Genomic DNA, 21,170 nt, shown 5'->3' with positions numbered 1-21,170 from the left:
CCAAACGCAATGACAGGATGGACATAAAGTTCTTTCTTGTGGCTCTGAATTTAGCTAGGAAAGTTCTCAATTTTAAAGTCCTCTGGATTTCAAGTGGCTCTAGGATACAACTCCCTGCAGGTACTTTGAAGTTGGTAAGTAGGATTCTGTCAACTTATTTTATGAGAGTCCTGAATCTCTAAAATTAAGTATATAAAATTTCTGTGGTCCATTGGGTTTCATATGAACAGTCCAGAATTCATTTCATTCCTAGCAACTTGGAAGTATTCTCAGTAAAGGTTTGCACTGACCCCATCATTGTGTGCTTGCCCTGAATTGAGTATTTCTTAATAAAGCCAAGATATTTGATTATATGACCAGAGCTGTTCTATACACTGCTTTTCATCAAACAAGTGTTGAAAGCTCATTCTACTACTGCAGGGCTGATATTTTCTCTGCATACAAAAGTCTTTACACATTAAAAAATGATAACAACAAGATTTTTCCTGCATGGCAAACTTAATTTCTTGGCTTCACGTTCATCAAAAGCATAGTATTTTATTCGATTTATATTTAGTTATAAATAGAGCAAGTTTGCCAGAACATTTAATTTAGACTTTAAGCTTTTGAGAGACATTCATATCACATTGAGGAAAATCTTAATTATGTGTGAATTATGGGCAAACTCATTTATAACCTTCTATAACACTCCCTCTTAAACTAGCAGTTCGTTGTATCAGTTATACTTCATAGACTGAAACAGTATTTAACCAAGCAGAGTTTTTGTTGTTATTGTTTCATTTTACTTTGTTTTTTTTGTTTGTTTGTTTGTTTTTTGTTTTTGTTTTTTGGAATTTTTTAAGATATAAGTTGGTTCACAGTATAGAAGCAGATGCAGATAAACCAAGCTGAGGGATCCAGTAAAATGGGGTTCCAGATATCAAGGTTGCTGGAACTAATGACGTTTTCAAGGTTCTAATGCAAGGATGAATTAAAGTCAATGGATTCAGACTCAGATTCCTAGAAGATAAGCCTTATGCCTTTCAGTTTGTTGGAGGGCTGTGGAACACCTTGATTGATAGCCCTGTTAAGGCCAAATCTAATGTATCACTGTATCCTATTGTTTACTTCCCAAGTGAAAAAGAAGGTTCTCAAAGATGTAAAACAACAGATGTCCACAGGAAGAATAAGGCTCAGGTGATTGCTACAGATGGATACATGCTTCTAAAAAAACCTAAGTTCATTGTTCTTAGATTTGATCTCTCTTGGAGAAGTGGTCAATGAATAGGATTTAATTTTTCTCTGGAAGGTATATATTGATACAAGGTCTCTACTTGCCTAGAATAGCAGAAGTCATCTTTCAAAGTAATAAAACTTTTTTTTTTAACTTTTCTAAATAAAGTGTTTTGTTTTTTTTTTACTGTGTTTTGTTAGCTACCATAAAATACATAATTAGTTTTTGATGCAGTGTTCCAAGATTCATTGTAAAACTTAAAAAAAAATGTATTTCTTAAAATAGTTGAAAATATTGCTTGAATTACTGAGAAGTGTTCAGTATTATTTGGAAGTATTTATTTGTTATAGTCACTATATTATAGATTAAAGGTTTCTCCTTAAGAAGAAAACTCTGAAAAAAACCCAATAAATACTTAATTTTAAAAGTTATTTTATGTTCATTTTTGAAAAGAAAAGACATGTATGTATCAATAACATTAAGTACAAAAATATATTTATGCATTAGGAGAGGACTTTTTTTTAATCTCCAAAATTTACACCTTTTGGATATTATTAAATTTGTTATAAATTTTGTTTCAGATGTTAGTATGATTCATAAAGATGGGAGCAAATATTTCCTGTGCTATAAAAGTAAATATAAATAAACCATATAGGAACAGGATTGCTCAAAATGATCCTTATGAAGAGTAACTTTCATACTAGTAAATATAAGGATATAGCAAAAAAAGAAAAAATATTTCTTGTGTTTGTTTTTATATATTTTATGAGATTGTAGGTGCTATTAACAATTTAGGATGTTTGAGGAGATCAAAAAGCAATTGTTCTCACCATAATTATTTGTAGTGTATATTTTTCCTAATTAAGAAAAAAAAACTTTAAAGGCAAAATACAATAAATAAAATTTATAAATAGACTTGTTATGTCTGGAGGTTTCTTTAGGATAGTCAGACTGGACCATTCCTCTAGAACTAGAATAGCCTTCAATGAAGATCTCATATCTGATATCATCATAAATGTCTTCAAAGCCCCTTTTAATCATCCTCCACATGTAGCCTAACAAACTTTGGACAAGGCATTGCTAATTTTTCCATTGCTGCTTAAATTCAATCTGAATGAACTAACTATAGTCAGATTTCTTATGTTTTCATTCCTTTATCTGATTTAAAATCTGGCTGCATCTCTTCTTGATTCTATAGGGACCCTTACAATGCAATTGAAGCCATAGACCCAGAGAAACTGAATGTCTTCCGGACAGTTCGAGAGATAACAGGTAATTTTTAATAGTACATTGTTGTGCTATGAACTATGTGAATTTTGGCATTTTCCTGAAAATATTGCATATTGAAATTGACAACTTATTTTCAAAGCAAATTCTAGTTTTAAAATGAATATCATTTTAAATTATGGGTGTCTTTATTCCTTAGCATTTGTGCACTTTTGAAAGCCTGTGGAATTTATGAAATAAAATATCTTTGATATTTTTATGTTATTGCTTTTGTGTCAGCTGATCTTTTGATCCACATTTTTCTGTGTACTTTTTCACAAGAAATACACGAGCATGGATAACATGTGGCACTCATTTAGTGCATATTTACTGAGCACCTGATATGTTCAGGGCTGTTATGTAGTAGCTGATGAGGGACTCATAGACATGAATTGGATATGGATTTGCTATTGGGAATAAAAAATCAAATGAGAAAAGATAGGTATATATATAAGAATGTATTGGGCTGCAAGGCAGACAAAGTAAGTGTAGAGATAGAGTAGTAAATGATTTTCAGAGAAATTAAAGCTGTATTTTTCTTTATACGTAATTAGACTAAGTATTTTTGACTTTAGAAGAGTGAGTCAAGGGGTGCCTGGGTGGCTCAGTCATTAGGCGTCTGCCTTCAGCTCAGGTCATGACCCCAGGGTCCTGGGATCCAGCCCCACATTGGGTTCCTTGCGTGGCGGGGAGGCCTCCTTCTCCTTCTTGCACTCCCCCTGCTTGGTTCCCTCTCTGTCTCTCTTTCTCTCTCTCTCTCTCCCTGTCAAATAAATAAATAAATAAAATCTCAAACAATTAAAAAAAAAAAGAGTGAGTCAAATGAAGGATCATTTAGTTATTTTTATGTATGTAGTTCTGTGATTCTGTGTGTCTGAGAAACCTAGATATTTGGTGTTCATTAGTTAGGTATTCATTATATAATGAATATTGTGGCCCAGGAACTTTGGGTAAGACACTCAATCTTTCTTAGAAGAGCTATGAGATAGAATAGAATGGCTCAAATAGGAATATCCAGTATCTTTTTTTTTTTAAACCTCCTATCTTTCAAGGCATTTTCATCATGTTTCAAGGATACTCAACATTAAACAGGGTTACTAAGGTATTGGTATTCTGAGTTTTTTCACTGCTCTTGTCTTTTTTAGGTTTCTTGAACATACAGTCATGGCCCCCAAACATGACCGACTTCAGTGTTTTTTCTAACCTGGTGACCATCGGTGGAAGAGTACTCTATAGGTAGGTGTATATGTTTAGAAATGCAGGTCTTCCAGATTTCAAGACTAAATGTCATGTGTACATATCTCAAAGTTTCAGCTTCACTGATTCTAGAAATATTGGGTTTCCGTTTTTAATTCCGAACATAAGCCCAACGAAAAATACCCCTGGTTATGCTTTAAAGTATGCAGGATAAAAATAAATAAATAAATAAGTAAAGTATGCAGAATAAACAGTTTGATTTTTCCACGGCCTCTCACTTAAAGTGATTTTAGTGTTTTGCAGGTATGCCATGCATAAAATCAAACCTTTGTTTTTGAACATATGTTATCATAACTAGCAACTAACATGGGATTACTTGATAATGGCTTAGGCGTACAGGAGGCAAATGCTCTTTTACCCAAAGGTTCTTATCTCTGGCGCCATCATTTGAACCATGCATCATGGGGCTGATATTTCAGGACTTGGTCCACTGCTCTGTGTTCAATGCTGGCTAATAGTGGGCAGAAAAATCAGGGCCCAGAAGCACACTGAAGGTCTAGTATCAATACTTTAATTCACATAATAAAATGTGTGGGTTAATATTTATTAAGCCACTGCTTTATTTTATTTTAGATTTCTTCTGTATGAGATTCTTATTTATGAACAGTTAAAAGTTAATTTACAATAAGGGATTTAGATTTCAGTTTTTCTACTTAAATCTGAAGGATGACTTTAATCAATATTGTCATCAAATATTCCATAATAGTATTCTCAGAAAGTCCACTGAATTTTGCTATTAAAATAGGTATATCTGTAAGAGGTTTTAAACTGTAAGGGGGAAAAGTTCTTAATAAAAAGGCATAATTGAGAGATACAGTCTTTTGAAGTGCTACATGCGACTAAATTTTACTATTCATTGAATCAAATGTTAAGAACCTGCTATGCATTATTATGTTCACATTGTAATAAACAACTCAGGATGGTTATAATGAGAACAGAGATTTCAGAGAATGAATTACATCTCAGTTGAATACACATGTACTGAGTTTTATACATACATATGTATGTATGTATATATATATATGTATATAAGTATATATGTAGGTATATGTGTGTCTATATATATATCTGTATGTACATATATATATACACACACATAACACATGGAAAAATTCTGAATATTGCAGCAAAATATATTTAGATTTATAAATAAAATAAAAGAGGACAGCTTTGATCTGCGGAATGTAAAATATTGTTCATTAGTTGATTGAAATGTGGGAAACAGATGATTCTTTAGAGAATGGAAAAGGAATTTAATTAAAAAATGTAGACTGTTAAAATAAAAATAATTTCCTTGAAATGATAATTTGTTTACATAGTATAGTTGTTATTTAACTTTTAGACATGCTTTCCCCAGTTGTCCAAGCCTTCTGAGTATTTTTTTAACTTTTAGCTTAATTTCATTCTTCTCTTTAATTTTTAATGTCTCCTATCTTTACTGACACATTCTTCAACTATTACAATTTGTTTCTGAGTTTAAATTAAAGCCAAATATCTATAGTCATCCTCTGCAATATTTACCCTCTGAAAGCTTATCTAAAATTTTTAAATAGAGTAGAAGTAATGTCTTACCTTAGGTAGATGAATAATATTCCACAAACATTTGTTGATTCTTTAGCTTTTTAAAGTTTTATTTAAATAATCTTTACACTCAACGTGGGGCTCATACTCATGACCTCAGGACCAAGACCCTCTTGCTCATCCAACTGAACCAGCCAGAATCCCCTAATTATTTAGTTTTCAAACTGAATTTCATCCTTGAAGAACTTGAGACTTGGGGGATAGTGGGGAAAGTAGTGAGCAGATATGTCAGTGGTAAATATATAGACAGAAATGGAGATATCATTAACATTTGTACTTCTAAAAATGAACCTTTTCTTTTGGGGGGACAAATTATTCCTTTTAAAACTTAGGATATATAGAAAGTGGAAAAATAGTATTCAGATCACAATTTAGTGATTCAGTTTCTTTTTTTATGTTCTATTAGCATTCTTTTTAGAGTAAGATGTGACATCCTTATTTTACTTCAAGAATATATGCCAGAAGATGTTTATTAATATGTACATATTAGGGACGCCTGGGTGGCTCAGTTGGTTAAGCAGCTGCCTTCGGCTCAGGTCATGATCCCAGCGTCCTGGGATCGAGTCCCACATCAGGCTCCTTGCTCGGCAGGGAGCCTGCTTCTCCCTCTGCCTCTGCCTGCCATTCTGTCTGCCTGTGCTCCCTCCCCCCCCCCCCCCTGATAAATAAATAAAATCTTTAAAAAAAAAAAATATGTACATATTAAACATTGTTCCATTTCCCCCGCTTTCTTCTCTTCAGTGGCCTCTCCTTGCTTATCCTTAAGCAACAGGGCATCACCTCTCTACAATTCCAATCTCTGAAGGAAATCAGTGCGGGAAATATCTATATTACTGACAACAGCAACCTGTGTTATTATCACACCATTAACTGGACAGCACTCTTCAGCACCATCAACCAAAGGATAGTGATCCGGGACAATAGGAAAGCCGAGAACTGTAGTAAGTACATTATTCAGACATTAAAACAGAAACTTTGAACATTTTATCTCATTCTGCATTGGACCAAACAGTTAAAAATAACTAAGTCAGAACTGTTCCCTCTTTTTCTCAAGTGTTAAGAAGGGGGGTAATTAAAAGAATGGGTGACTTCTTATAATTTATTGCATGTTTTTATAACATACTGTGTGCTTGCAAATCTTCCCCAATTATAAGAAACTTCCTATAGAGACTAAAGTTCAGTAGGTGTTAGGTGGGACCTGGGACTCAAAATATGTAATAAGCATCCTGGGTGCATTCTTTGGGTACCGTCAGTTTGTGGCAATTCACCCTATTGAATTTTCTGCTTGCTTCTTGGTTTCAGTGAGTAACATAACAGAGTGTCATTTGGGGGTTGGTGGAAAAAAATGCAGATATGTTCTGAAATGTGTAAAAAATGCTGTTTCAGAAATTTGCTGTTCAAGAAGAAAGTTCATTTCATAAGTGCATTTCTCTAGGCATTTCATGGTTTCTCCTTTCATTTATTTTGCCACTTAGAGGTTCACTCCATCATTTCTTTGTTACTCAGAAGCAAATGATGTTTTCATGGGTACATAACTATGTCCTTCCTATTTATACTTTGATATTTCAAGGATTAATACTTAACTCTGTTTGTTTCTACTAAGTACTATTTTCTTCTACCTCTACAAGTGCCACTGCTAAGCATATGTTTCTGACTTACTTGTGATAAATATCAAATAAAAAGATTCAGAATTTAAATTATCTGTTATAAATACATATATTTATTGTGGCCATAATGAGTAAGTCCCTTTTAAAATCAAATCCTAAGAAACAGTTTGCTGTTGGGATGTCTTCTTACTTGTTTGGTCTCACCATGGGACTAAGCACAAAGGCATCTATGCATAATGATTGAGTTAAATTTTTTATGCGTGTGAGTGAATAGTAAAGGGCATTTTAAAATATATGAACTGTTAAGAGGCCTATGCAATTTAAGTTTACCAGGTTAAATAGTGAATTAATTTATTTATGAGTACCCCACCTTGTTTAAGGCAGCTCAGGATAGCAGTATTCATAAAATATAACAATTTATGAGGAAACCACATTTTAGCTTTTTTGGACCCTTAAAAATATTTTCCAGAGAAAAGATGTATTGCAACTTGAGTTTTTTTTATACTTTGGGTGAACGAATTCTTCCTTTCCACACAAAATTAAGAAATATAAAATCTTATTTTATATCAAAATATGCATGCTCTTATTGAATAATATTTATCCTTTTATTTAGTCTGGATTATTTCCTGATTTCTTATAAGTCTTTTTTTTTAAAAGATTTTATTTATTTATTTGACAGACAGAGATCACAAGTACGCAGAGAGGCAGGCAGAGAGAGAGAGAGGGAAGCAGGCTTCCCGCTAGGCAGAGAGCCTGATGTGAGGCTCGATCCCAGGACACTGGGATCATGACCTGGGCCGAAGGTAGAGGCTTTAACCCACTGAGCCACCCAGGCGCCCCTACCTTCCTGATTTCTGACAGAAAGCTTGTTTTTCTTTTTTCTAATACTTAGGCTTTTTATCCCACATTACTATATGTGTTTGTACATGCCCCAGATAAAATAGATTATTCACAAAAGTAAAATAGAATCTTCTTTAACACAAATTTATAACTATTACCCTAAGTTAAGGTTATCTTCTCCTTTTCTCCTATTTCTTTCAAAAAACAAAGTAAAACAACACAAAAATAGAATAGTAGTAACCCTACCTTTCAAAGGTAAAATTTAACTCTAAAAACAAGAAAACCTAAAGAAAAAATAAATAAATAAAAGAACCAGAGAAACACATTCCTCTTTGATCCATTTAATCATTTTACAAACCCTCACTTCCTTCTTTTATCTTTTATAAACTGAGTAAAAAGCAAATGGGAAGAAGAAAATGTGAGAATAAATTAAATGTAAAAAAGGCAAGGTGGGGCGCCTGGGTGGCTCGGTGGGTTAATCCTCTGCCTTCGGCTCAGGTCATGATCTCAGGGTCCTGGGATCGAGTCCCGAATCGGGCTCTCTGCTCGGCGGGGGGCCTGCTTCCCTCTCTCTCTGCCTGCCTCTCCATCTACTTGTGATCTCTTTCTGTCAAATAAAAAAAAAAAAAAAAAAAAAAAAAGGCAAGGTAAGAAAAAAGGTTGTAACTATTCCATACTTCTTTAAGGCTTCTAAACTTTCCATGCAACTAAAAAAGGAAATAATAACAATAAACTAAAAATCTAACTTGTGGGGCACGTGGGTGGCACAGTGAGTTAAGCCTCTGTTTTTGGCTCAGGTCATAATCTCAGGGTCCTGGGATGGAGCCCCACATCAGGCTCTCTACTCAATAGGGAGCCTGCTTCCCCCTCTACCTGCCTCTCTGCCTACTTGTAATCTCTCTCTCTCTCTCTAGTAAATAAATAAATAAAATTTAAAAAAAAATAAAAATCTAACTTATCTTTATAGTTTTCAGTGTTACACCTGTTAGACTGAGTTTAGCCCTTTTCTAGACCATGATGTATTTTCTTGTTCTTTGCACTTAAAGAGTTGATTTTTCAGTTTGGGGAAGAAATGAAGCAGTTAGGAGAAACACAGTTTTATGGTGTTTTAGTGTAAAACTGAGCTTTATCATATTTTAAAATTTGCAACATCTTAGAACAATTTTTGCATGGACTCCATTGATCAAAATTTGAATTTCAGTGTAACAGTACACTGGACGCTGCATTTTCAGAAATGTAATTACCTTGTAAACTTGACTTTGGAGACAATGCTGCGGAACCTACAATGGTTGTCCACATGTTATTAAGGCTTTTTTTTTTTTTTATCATCCATACTGCTATCTGCAAATGATAAAACTTAAATATTTACTTCATTTTAAATGCACTGTACATTTTTCATTTTTTAGATATCCTCTCTTAAGATGCTCTGCACATACAAGATATACACAAGCACACACAGGTATTCACAACACACACACACACAAGCATAGAGCATACATGCAGGTCTGAATATACACATATAACATGTACATGTGTTTGTAGCACTAGAATACATGCATGTGCACACACACATCCATGCATACAAGTATCATCATAAAATACTCAGATTAAATCTGAGCATTGGTTTGGTAACTTAAAAGAGAAGGCAGCCTTGATTTTTAACTGTGTTTTTGGAGTTAAACATGATTTAAACAGTAATGACAATAAAAGAAAAACTTCACCTTATCTGTAATATGTGAAAGTGGCTTGTGCAATCATACACTTTTAAGTCAAAAATTTTAAAGCAGACTTTATAATTTGAAGAGACTGAGATTGAGAGAAGCTCTAGGATGTGAAAAGGTAGAACATTTTCTGTCTCTTCATTTGTATGGTTATAGCACAAGCAAAAATGACAGTACTGGTTGGAAGGACATTTATTGTTTTTATTTTCATTTTTTAAAAAAAGATTTATTTATTTATTTGAGAGAGAGAGTGCACAGGGGGAGGAGCAGAGGGAGAGAGAGCATCTCAGTCTGACTCCAGGCTGAGCACAGGCCCAGTTGCAGGGCTCCATCCCAGGACCTCAAATCATGACCTGAGCCCAAATCAAGAGTCAGCTCAGCCATCTAGGCAGCCCTGGAAGGAGTTTTAGAGCAGGTTAATGAAAGTATTTGAAGTTTCTTAAAATACTTCGACATAAACTTTTAACACCAAAACATAAACAGTAAAGAAGTAAGTGTTAGCTAACACCTCAGAATCTGAGTTACATTTGAACTCATAACTTTTTTTTTTTAAAGATTTTATTTATTTATTTGACAGAGAGAAATCACAAGTAGATGGAGAGGCAGGCAGAGAGAGAGAGAGGGAAGCAGGCTCCCTGCTGAGCAGAGAGCCCGATGCGGGACTCGATCCCAAGAACCTGAGATCATGACCTGAGCCGAAGGCAGCGGCTTAACCCACTGAGCCACCCAGGTGCCCAGAACTCATAACTTTTATCTTAAAAATATTTGTACATGTGCACTTAAGCCCAACATAAACAAGAGAGAAACTAAATTCATAATTAACTTTTCAAAATGGAAATACATTTATTTTTCTAATTATCATCAGAAATTAAAACAATAGATACATGCAAGAGGACTATGTAATTTTTGTTTACAGATGTATAGGTAATGAAGCATATCTCTTAATATATAAATGGTGTCATAACATATATATTTAAAGACTGTTCAGCTATCTATGTCTCTATTTAATATACTATGAGCATCTAACATGGCAGAGTTCTACTATATTGTTTTAAAAAATACATATAAAATGCTTATTGAACAAGTGCCATATTAATGGTAATTTATTTTCTAGTTTTTCTATTATTAGATTGCCATCATGTGACTCTTATTTCATAAAACATTTTGCGATGTGCAATTATTTCCTTAGGCTAAATACTTAGAAGTGGGATTTCTGTGTAAACGAAGCTGCATATGATAAATTTACGTGATTTTTCTACATCATCTTTCAAAAATGCTGTCAGTTTACACTTGTCCTAAAAAATGCTTGATAAAGAATATTTTCCACTGTTCTTTACAACACTGGATATTATCTATAGTTTTAAATTTGGGTGATATGAAATATGAAAAAAAGGTCTTTTTTTTTTTAAAGATTTTATCTTATTTTTTTGACAGAGGGAGAGATCACAAGTAGGCAGAAAGGCAGACAGGGCGGTTGGGGGAGCAGGCTCCTTGCCAAGCAGAGAGCCTGATGAAGGGCTCAATCTCAGGACCCTGAGATCATGACCTGAGCCATAGGCAGAGGCTTAACACACTGAGCCACCCAGGAACCCCTGAAAAAGAGGTCTTTTAAACTCATTTTTTTTTTAGCTGACATTGAGCCTCTATTTATATGTTGACTGAACATTTTAATTTTTCTCTTGTAAAATAGTCAGTCATGATCTTTCTTTATTTTCAGTTGGGAGTTGGTCTTTTCATTTTGGAATTGGAAGACCTCATCACAAATTAAATACATTAAATTTTTATCTCTTGAATGTGTTATATATAACTTTCCCTTTCATAATTAATTTTAAAATTTTGCCTTTTAATAAACAAATATTTTATGTTTTTATCTTGTTCTTTTTCTTTTTATGTTTAGTATCTTGGCATTGTCTTACTATTTTACTGCTAGTATTTTAAAAGCTATATGGACATTTTTATCTATTTAGGAGTTTTGCTATAGCATTTTTTTTTAGAATCTTTAATTGATTAGGACATTGATCAAACATAATTTATTGAATAATTCATCTTTCCTCTCTGATCTTAGGTATCAGCAGCAGTTCAGCTAAGTGGCAAAACAGTGCCAGGTTCTCTCTCTCGATCTACATAGTTTAATTTCATCTAAGCCACCACCTTATAAAGTATAATTATCTCTGCTTTGCAGATGAATACACAAATAGTCAAAAATTTAAATAATATTCCCACTATTTGGAGCTATTAAAAATCATTCAGGACTTGAAACTGATGTCTGTCTAATTTCAAAATCTGTGATCTTTATTTCACCTTGATTTCCCCCCAAGTAAAGAGAAAGTGGTTGATTTTTCTAAGAAAACCTGATGATATTCTGAAATGTACCCAATGCAGCAGAAGGCTAAGGAGCTCACTTTCGAACCAAATGACCTGGGTTTTAATCTCAAGAACATGATTTACTAGTTGTTTGGCCTTTGGTAAGCTATTTAACATTTGTGAACCCTAATTTTATCATTTGGATATGGGGTTAATAAGAGTACTGCCTTCACTGAATGCTTAGCTCAAACCAAGTGCTATGTTTGTGCCATTATTATACAATTATATTCTGCCCTATTATAGATAGATTATATTGTATATGCACAGATATAGAACCATTACGTGATGTAAAGATACAATATTTAACTTTTACTTAATGAAACATACCTTCTTGGGGAAAAGCAAAAGAAGGAGAAATAACAAGGACCTTTCATGAGGCAGAAGAAAAATTTACATTATCAAGGTGGTGAATTGTAAGTGTGTAAATAGTGCATAGACCATGGGTTGATATGGAAGAAATAAGAGTGGTTATTACTAAGAACCTAGATGTTGAGGAATTTTAAAAATGATTTGGTGATATTTTAAATGGAAAAGAAAGTCTATGCTTGAGTCTCTAATACTTTTTTCTTTGCTCTTGTAACTAAAACATTTTAAAATTGGCTTAATTAAGTAACAGACTATGCTTTACAAAAATATCCACAAAATATGAATTTTAATTTAGTGTTTCAGGAGACAAATATTTGGTGAGGAGGAGTACATTTTTTTTGTACAAAAAATATACAAGGAATATAAATTTCTACACTTATCTATGATTTTGATGTTCCTGAAAAGGGATAGTTGAAAAATCCTCCTCTTTGGACATAAATCTAGAAAAAGAAAATAGTGTAACTCCAGTTAATTGGCAATAACTGAATCCTCTGAATGACAACATACTCCACATTTATGATGAGTCTCTGCAGTCCAGAATTTAATTAAGACAAAGAATTGATTAGTAGGAAACAAAGGGTATTTAACACCAGTGGAGAATAACACAATGTTTGCTTAACATATTCTTTTGTTTTACTATAGTGACAGTGACAATAACTACAAAAAGTAAGCATTTTATTTATTATAACATCATAACTACTATATAAAATTACAGTTCAATTAGCATTAGCATTATCACCTCTTACGGTCGTATATGATAGAAAAATGAAATTTTGATAAAACCTGGTTTTAAGAAAATATGGCTAAGATTGCAGATATTCTTACCTTCTCTCACTCCTTTATTTTTGACTTTAATTAATTCACTCCAAGTCCAGCCCATACTATCTTGGGTAAATGCATATTTCCCAACAAAACGAATTGTCCATGGGGCCTCATAGCCAATCTTCACTGGAAAATTAATACACTTTGCCACACTTTTTAAGTGAAACACAGCTCAGTACAAAATTTAGAGTGTGTAGCTTAGGATATAGTGATGTCATTGTTCTAAGTAATCAGAAGATAGAAAATCTTAATTGTACTTACAAGATTTTTTTTTTTCCTTAAGTTGCTAAATAAATATTAATACACTGTAAAAACTGCAAAGGAGAGTTTATTATGTTTGAAATAACACAGAACCTCATTACTAACAATGCTATAAAATATTCTCTGTGTTTTTAAGAGGGTAATAAGCAGTTATAATTTCAGAAATAACACTCCTTCTGTTTTGTAATCTGGAAATTCTGAAATAATGCAGGGCCTCTCAACTATCAAAACCCGAATTACTGCTGGCTTAATTTTTTGTTACAAATGGCAACATTCAGACCTGACTTGGTGCTAGATGAGCACATGAGACTTTTTAAAGCAAAAGCTTTTCATTATTAAAAATCCAGAAGTCTGGACTTTAGTTTCCAGAAATTGCTGTTTAGATAGTGTTGTGACTTTATCATATCTTCCCAAAAGATGTATTAAAGTCCTAATGTCTTGTGCCCGGTGAACACGGTCTGATTTGGAGATGGGGTTTTTGTATATGTATATACATATATATGTATATGTATGTGTAGGTACATGCATATGTATATTAAGATATAAATTAAAATGAGGTTATACAGGAGTTAAGTGGGCCCTTAATCCAATATGACTGGAGTCCTTATAAGAAGAGGACAGGAGATGCAGGGACATGGGTAGGAGAACACCACATGAAGACATGCACATACAGGCAGGGAAGATAACCAAGCCATAGCAGAGGCAGAGGCTGGAGTTATGCAGCTGTAAGCCAAGGAACACTCAGGATTATTGGCAAGACAAGCTAGGGAAGAGGCAGAGAGCCGATTCTCCTTCTGAGCTTCCAAGAAGGAACCAGCTTGCCAACATGTTGCTTTTGAAATCCAATACTATGAGAGAATAATTCTGTTATTTTAGGCTGCTCATTTTGTGGCATTTTGTTACACCAGGCTTAGGAAATGAATACAAACAGTGGTTTGAAGCCCAGGATTCTGCATTTTTAATACATAGCAGATCATTCCAAGACAGGTATCTGGGGGACACTGTTTGAGAAACTACTCTAAGTCACATCCCCCATTATCCTCCTTATTATTCTGTCATCAGAAGTATATTTAAAAACATATTGCCTGGTTATTAATTTCTTCTTGTAAGGGTCTAATTCCTCAAAAAGAATGTATGGTAGGAAATTCACAATTGAGCAACTTAAAACTATATACTTAATAATAGTTTTGGGAGACAAAGATAAAGAATGAACTTAAAAAATCATCCTATATATAGTGTTCTATTTTTCTTTTTACTAATATAACATACTCTATAAAATAAGGGAATATTTAGTGATAGTTTATAAATTAGTTGAGTAATTATAGTACAATATATTGTACTGTTAAATTTCATGTATTTTAGAGTTTCAACAAAATACTCAGAAATTTACTCTTTTACAGTTAATGTGCCTTCTTTATAATGTACTCAGTATTGTAAGAATATTAAAGGACTTTCTAACATTTTGCCACTGTTGTCACTGTTGCCTGTCATCTTCTCCTATTAGAATTACCTTCCCAGTTTCCCTTAAGTCAGGCATACAGTAACTGGAACACTTAAGACTAAATAAAGCACTGAGTCATGTCTATTTAACCTATTCAATATGAGTAGGTATGCCTTATCAATTACTTCCCCACTTCTATCTCCCCCTTTTGCAAGTCTGAACTCATTCTAACATGTAACAAAAAACTACACTGTCATTCCATACATATACATACAATATATATAACTTTCCCTACTTATAGAGATTACCACACTACAGTTTTATAATGATACTTCTCCCAAGCATGTCCACATCCTAATTCCCCAAATCTCTGAATTTTACTTTGTATGAAAAAAAAAAAAAAAAAACGCTTTGCAGATGTGATCAAGTTATGAATCTTAATAAAGAAAGGGTTAATTTGGGTTATCTGGGCAGGCCCTAAGTGTAATCATATGTGTCCTTATAAGAGGGAGGTAGAGGGAAATTTGACTAAAGGAGAAGGTGAAGTGATCATGAAAACAAAGGTCGGAATGATAACAGCTACAAGACAAGGGATGCCAAGGTGATCTCTAGAAGTTGAAAAAGACAAGGAACAAATGATTTCCTGAAGCCTCAAGAAAGAATCCGCTTTGCTGATACCTTAATTTTAGTCCACTAAGACATATTTTGGACTACTGACCTCCAGAACTCTGAGACTAAATTTGCATTGTGTTAAATGCTAAATTTAGGTTATTTGTTAAAAATGCATAAAGAAATTAATCCAGCACTCTTTTAATGACAGAAGCCCAACTCAAATTATTTTAGTCTAAAGAAGAGGTCGTAGATGGAAACCAAAAGGAACCAAATAGCTATACTTATATCAGACAAAATAGAGTTTAATTGAAAAATGTAACAAGATGGGGCGCCTGGGTGGCTCAGCGGGTTAAAGCCTCTGCCTTCGGCTCAGGTCATGATCCCAGGGTCCTGGGATTGAGCCCCACATCGGGCTCTCTGCTCTGCAGGGAGCCTGCTTCCTCCTCTCTCTCTGCCTGCTTCTCTGCCTACTTGTGATCTCTGTCAAATAAATAAGTAAAATCTTAAAAAAAAAAAGAAAAAGAAAAATGTAACAAGAAAAAAGTGTAACAAGAGACAATGATGGTCATTATATAATGATAGGGTGATGAATTCACCAAGAAGATATAACAATTGTAAATATATATGCAAGCAACAACAAAGCATTCGAACAGATCTCAACAATATAATCAAAGTAGGGGAATTTAATACCCCACTTCCAACAATGGATAAATCATCCATACAGAAACTCAATAAGGAAACATTGAAATTGAACTATACTTCAGAACTAATAGACCTAACATAAAGAAAATTCCATCCAACTTTAGCAGAATATATATTCTTCCAATCACACATGGAACCTTCTGCAGGATATATCATGTTTTAAGTCACAAAGGAAGTCTTAGCAAATTTTAAAAGATGGAAGTCATACAATTACCTTTTCTGACCATAAAGGTATGAAATGAGGAATCAATAACAGGAGGAAAACTGGAAAATCCACAATACATAGACATATAACAACCAATTGGTCCAAAATGAAGTAAAAAGAGAAGTCAACTAGTATTTAAGAAAAAACAGAAATGAAAACATGGCATACCAAACTAATGTGATGCAGCTAAAGAAGTCCTAAGAGAAGTTTCTAGCAATAAATGCCTACATTTAAAAGAAAGAAAGAAAAGAAAGATCTCAAATAAAAAACCTAAACTTTATACATCAAGAATTGGAAATCTACCACTAAATGAAGTCCAAAGTTAGCAAAAAGAAGGCTATAACAAGGATCAGGACAGAAATAAATGAAATAGAGAAAAAAAAAGTATTACTAAAATGAATAGCAGCTTTTTGAAAAGAGTAACAAATTGGCAAAACTTCCGCTACATTTACCAAGGTAAAAAGAAAGAGGACTCAGATAATATTATAAACAGAAGAGGAAGCATTACAACTGATACTACAGAAATACAAAGGATCCCTAGGAGATTACAATGAACAAGTATATGGTAACATATTAGACAACCTAGAAAAAAAATGGATAAGTTACTAGAAATATATAATCTAACAAGTTTGAGCCATGAAAAAAACAAAAACAAAAACAAAAACAGGGGGAGCTCAATAAACAGTAAAGAGATTGAATCAGTCATCAAAAACTCCCGACATAGAAGAGCCCAGGAGCAGATGGTGTTCTTGGTAAGTTTTACCAAATATTTAAAGAGAATTAATGCCAATCTTTCTCAAACTCCTCCAAAAAATTGAAGAGAAAGGAACAGTTCCAAATACAATTTACAAGGCCAACACTGTCTGAATATTAAAGCCAGATAAAGACACTATAAGAAAAGAAAGTTACAATCTGATATTTCTGATGAATATTGATATAAAAATTCCCAACCAAATATTAGCAAACTGAAGTTAATAGCACATGAAAAGAATCATTCATGATGATCAAGTGGGATTTATCCCTGGGATGTGAGGATGATTCAAAATATGCACATCATTAAGTGTGATGCACTATATTAGGAGAATGAAAATCAAAACTTATGATCATCTCACTAGATGAAGAAAAAAAATTTGACAAAATTTAACACCCTTTCATGAAAAAATCTCTCAAGAAATTAGATATAAGAAGAAATAGAAGAAACCACAGTTTATTTATTATATTACAATATTTTACAATATATTACAATATTATAATATAATAAAGACTGTGTATGAAAAAGACACAGTTTAGAAATACTTAGGAAAAAATCTGACCAAGGAAGTAAAAAATTTGCCCTTCAAAAACTACAAGACTGATCGAAGAAACTGAAAACAGGAATAAATGGAAAGATAACCCACATTCATGGATTGGAAAGGCTAATATTTCTAAAATGCCTAGACTACTTAAAGTCATATATAAATGCATTGCACACTTTATCAAAATTCCAGTGACATTTCTCACAGAAATAGAAAAAAAAAATCCTAAAATTCTTATGGAACTGTAAAAGATCCTGAATATCCAAAGCCATCTTGAGAAAGAACAAAGGTTGAGGCATCACACTTTTCTGATTTAAACTATATTACAAAGCTATGGTAGTTGAAGGAGTATGTACTGGCACAAAAACAGATACAGACTAATGGAGCAGAATCAAGAGCCCAGAAGTAAACCCACACATACATAGTTGATTTGATAAAGGAGCCAACAGTATTCAGTAGGGGAAAGAATAGTCTCTTCAATAAATGATGTTGGGAAAACTGAATATTCAAGTGCAAAAAAACAAAATAGGACCCCTATCTTACACCACTTACAAAAACTAACTGAAAATAGATTAAGGACTTTAACATAAGACCTGAAACCATAATATACCTAGAAGAAAATGTAGGAAGTAGTAAGCTCCTTAATGTTGGTCTTGGCAATGGTTTTATGAATATACCAGAAGCAGAAGCAAAAGAGCAAAAATAAACAAGTGGAACTACATCAAACCAAAAAGTTGCTGCACTGCAAAGAAAAAAATCAATAATACAAAAAGGCAGCCTTCAAATGGGAGAAAATATATGCAAATCATATATCTATCTGATAAGGCATTAATGCACAAATTACATAAGAAACCCATATAACTCAATCCTATTTAAAAATGGACAGAGGATGTGGGCAGAAGACATGAACAGACATTTCTGCAAAGAAGACATCCAGATGGCGAACAGACACATGAAAAAGTGCTCCATATCACTCGGCATCAGGGAAATACAAATCAAAACCACAATGAGATATCACCTCACACCAGTCAGAATGGCTAAAATCAACAAGTCAGGAAATGACAGATGCTGGCGAGGATGCGGAGAAAGGGGAACCCTCCTACACTGTTGGTGGGAATGCAAGCTGGTGCAGCCACTCTGGAAAACAGCATGGAGGTTCCTCAAAATGTTGAAAATAGAACTGCCCTATGACCCAGCAATTGCACTATTGGGTATTTACCCTAAAGATACAAATAGGCTTTCTTGATTCTGTGTTCTGATCTTCCACAAATGAATGATTAGGGCTTACTAAACCTTTCCTACTTTTGACTTATTGCCTTTCTGAAGCTCTACACATATTAATTGACAATGTTAACCTTGGGTGGTAATTCTAGGTAGATTGTTGGCTCGACAATGCTGTCATTAAAAAATCAAAATGTGTTCATTAAAAATCTGTTTCTTCATTCTTTCTTAGTTAGCAAATAAATTTGAAAATTGATTTAAAAACATTAACTATTAGGGTTTTTAATGTGTAGTTTATAAACTGTCTCAATCTTTTGAGTAACAAAAGAATGAATAAATACACTGTGAAAACATACAAATTTAACAAAATTAATAAATTAAGTATTTACCAGCATCATTTATACCATAGGAGGCAACATGAGGAATAGAAAAAGCACAGGACTGGTTTTGCAGTCTGCCTTGTGATTATAATTGCACATTTTCTAAAGTCTCAGTCTTTCTGAAAGATACATTGCTTTCTATTCTTTGACTTTGGTACCTAAATATGTTAGTGTTTAAAGAAGTCTTATATAGATTACTTGATTTGCTTTAACACAACCCATTTCAGATTTTTACTTCCCTGTGTTTCATGTCATTTTTTCCAGCATCCACATTTCTCATGCTGCAGATTAATTGTACTTTCCATTAATATCCTTAGTGGGGACAGAAAATAGCTGAATATACCCTTTGCATACTTACTTGGAGATCATTTACATATAAAATTGTCTTTTAGACTTTGGTTCTTCAGGCCAAATCACACCACTTCTTTTTCTCAGAGGTCTGATTTTCCAAGCTTAATCATCCTTGTGGTAGTCCTCTGAACTGTCCAAGTTTTCCACATCCTTCTTTAGATGAAGTTCCAGAACAGCTCATTGGGGCCTAATGGAAGTTTGGAGGCTCAATGATATTTTTTTTCCTAAGCTAATTAAGTGCTGAATAAGCACTCTGGTAGAAAAATTAGTACGATATAAATTGCATATTTATATTTTATACTCTTATGGAGTAATGCTAAGCTCTTAGCTACACCCAAATGTTGGTCCCCAAATAATCTACTGAGAAATGAGTCAATACATAAAAAACTGGAAATTTGTCTAAAGAAGGATGAATATGACACTTTGGAATGACAAAGTCATATTGACTTCATTATTGGGAAAAAGCTTGAATGATGGGAACCAAAGGAAGGTCTAAAAAAGAATTACCATTTTCTCTATCTGGCTAACTTCAAACAAGTAAATGCCAACTTATCCATCAAGACTTTCCTAATCCCACAGCCTCTCTTCCTTCTCATAGCTCTGTTTTTCTCTCTGCTCTAGTATTTATCACACTGTTTAAGATTTTAGTTTATAAATGTTTGCCTTCTCACTTCTGTCCTTCACAAAATCCTTCACAACGCCGTAACAGTTAAATAATTAAACACAGATATGAATGTGTTATCGTTTACCTTAAACACCATGAATTTTTACATTTGCATATCTTTCTTTGCATGTTTCCTCTTTCCAGATTCTTCTTCTTCACAGCATAGCTCAAACATCACTTCTCTATGGCTTTCCTTCATGCCCTACTTTCTATCCCAAAGACAGATTAATTTATCTCTCATGTGTTCCTATAACAATTTAAACATACATATATATATATATATATATATATATATATATATATATATCTTATCAATTTTTTTGGTTCAATCTAATTATTAATGAAGTTCTCTTTTCTTTTCAACACTGCAATTTTCAAGGGCATATCCATATCCACTTTTTAAATACATGATCTGGGATATAAATATTTAAGAAATTGAGTTTGTAAATATTTCATATCTACTACTAAACTATAAGCCTCTTGAGGGAAGAGTACTAAACACGATTCCCCCTTGCATGCTATAAACACCTGTTGAATGGATGGATAAATGATAAAGCAATGACATAACATTCACACATGAAGCTAAGGAAGCCAACACAATGACAGATGTCTTCAAGCTTACCGGTCCATGGCAGGTGAGGATGCCGTCTTCCATCTTCTCACACTGGGGGTCACACTCCACACAGATGGAGCCATTCTCAAACTCTCGAAATTCCCTGTGAAAACATCAGCTGCATGAGGTGGTATAAGCAAACAAGCTGTCAACTTAACAAATGAAGTAACATCTGCTAAAAGCCCTATTGGCAGAGTAAATTCTAGAGTCTGTTTCTCTATGTGCCAGGAGCATCAGACTCATTTCCCTGTACATTAAGGAATAAGTTCTCCATTAGGAGAAAAGATAAACTGCAGCCAGATGGCTCTCCTTGCCCTCCACTGGGTTCAACGATAGACTCATTCAGAAAACCTCTCTCTTGCCAGAGATATACTAGCAGTCTTTGAAC

The 21,170-nt window shown here is 33.6% G+C and overlaps 1 protein-coding gene across 1 annotated transcript in view; it reads left to right on the top strand.

Annotated features, from left to right (window-relative positions):
• The window catches only part of ERBB4 (erb-b2 receptor tyrosine kinase 4), a 1,176,406-nt gene that overhangs the window by 871,976 nt on the left and 283,260 nt on the right, over positions 1-21,170 (top strand). The window contains exons 10-12 of the mRNA XM_059395472.1: positions 2,412-2,485; positions 3,625-3,715; positions 6,059-6,258. Coding sequence (XP_059251455.1) covers positions 2,412-2,485; positions 3,625-3,715; positions 6,059-6,258 — 365 coding nt within the window. The remainder of the gene's footprint in view (positions 1-2,411; positions 2,486-3,624; positions 3,716-6,058; positions 6,259-21,170) is intronic.

Source organism: Mustela nigripes, chromosome 3 (assembly GCF_022355385.1).
Source record: "Mustela nigripes isolate SB6536 chromosome 3, MUSNIG.SB6536, whole genome shotgun sequence".
NCBI classification, from domain to species: domain Eukaryota; kingdom Metazoa; phylum Chordata; class Mammalia; order Carnivora; family Mustelidae; genus Mustela; species Mustela nigripes.
Note: the sequence above shows the minus strand (reverse complement) of the source record. Positions and strands in the feature narration are given on the sequence as shown.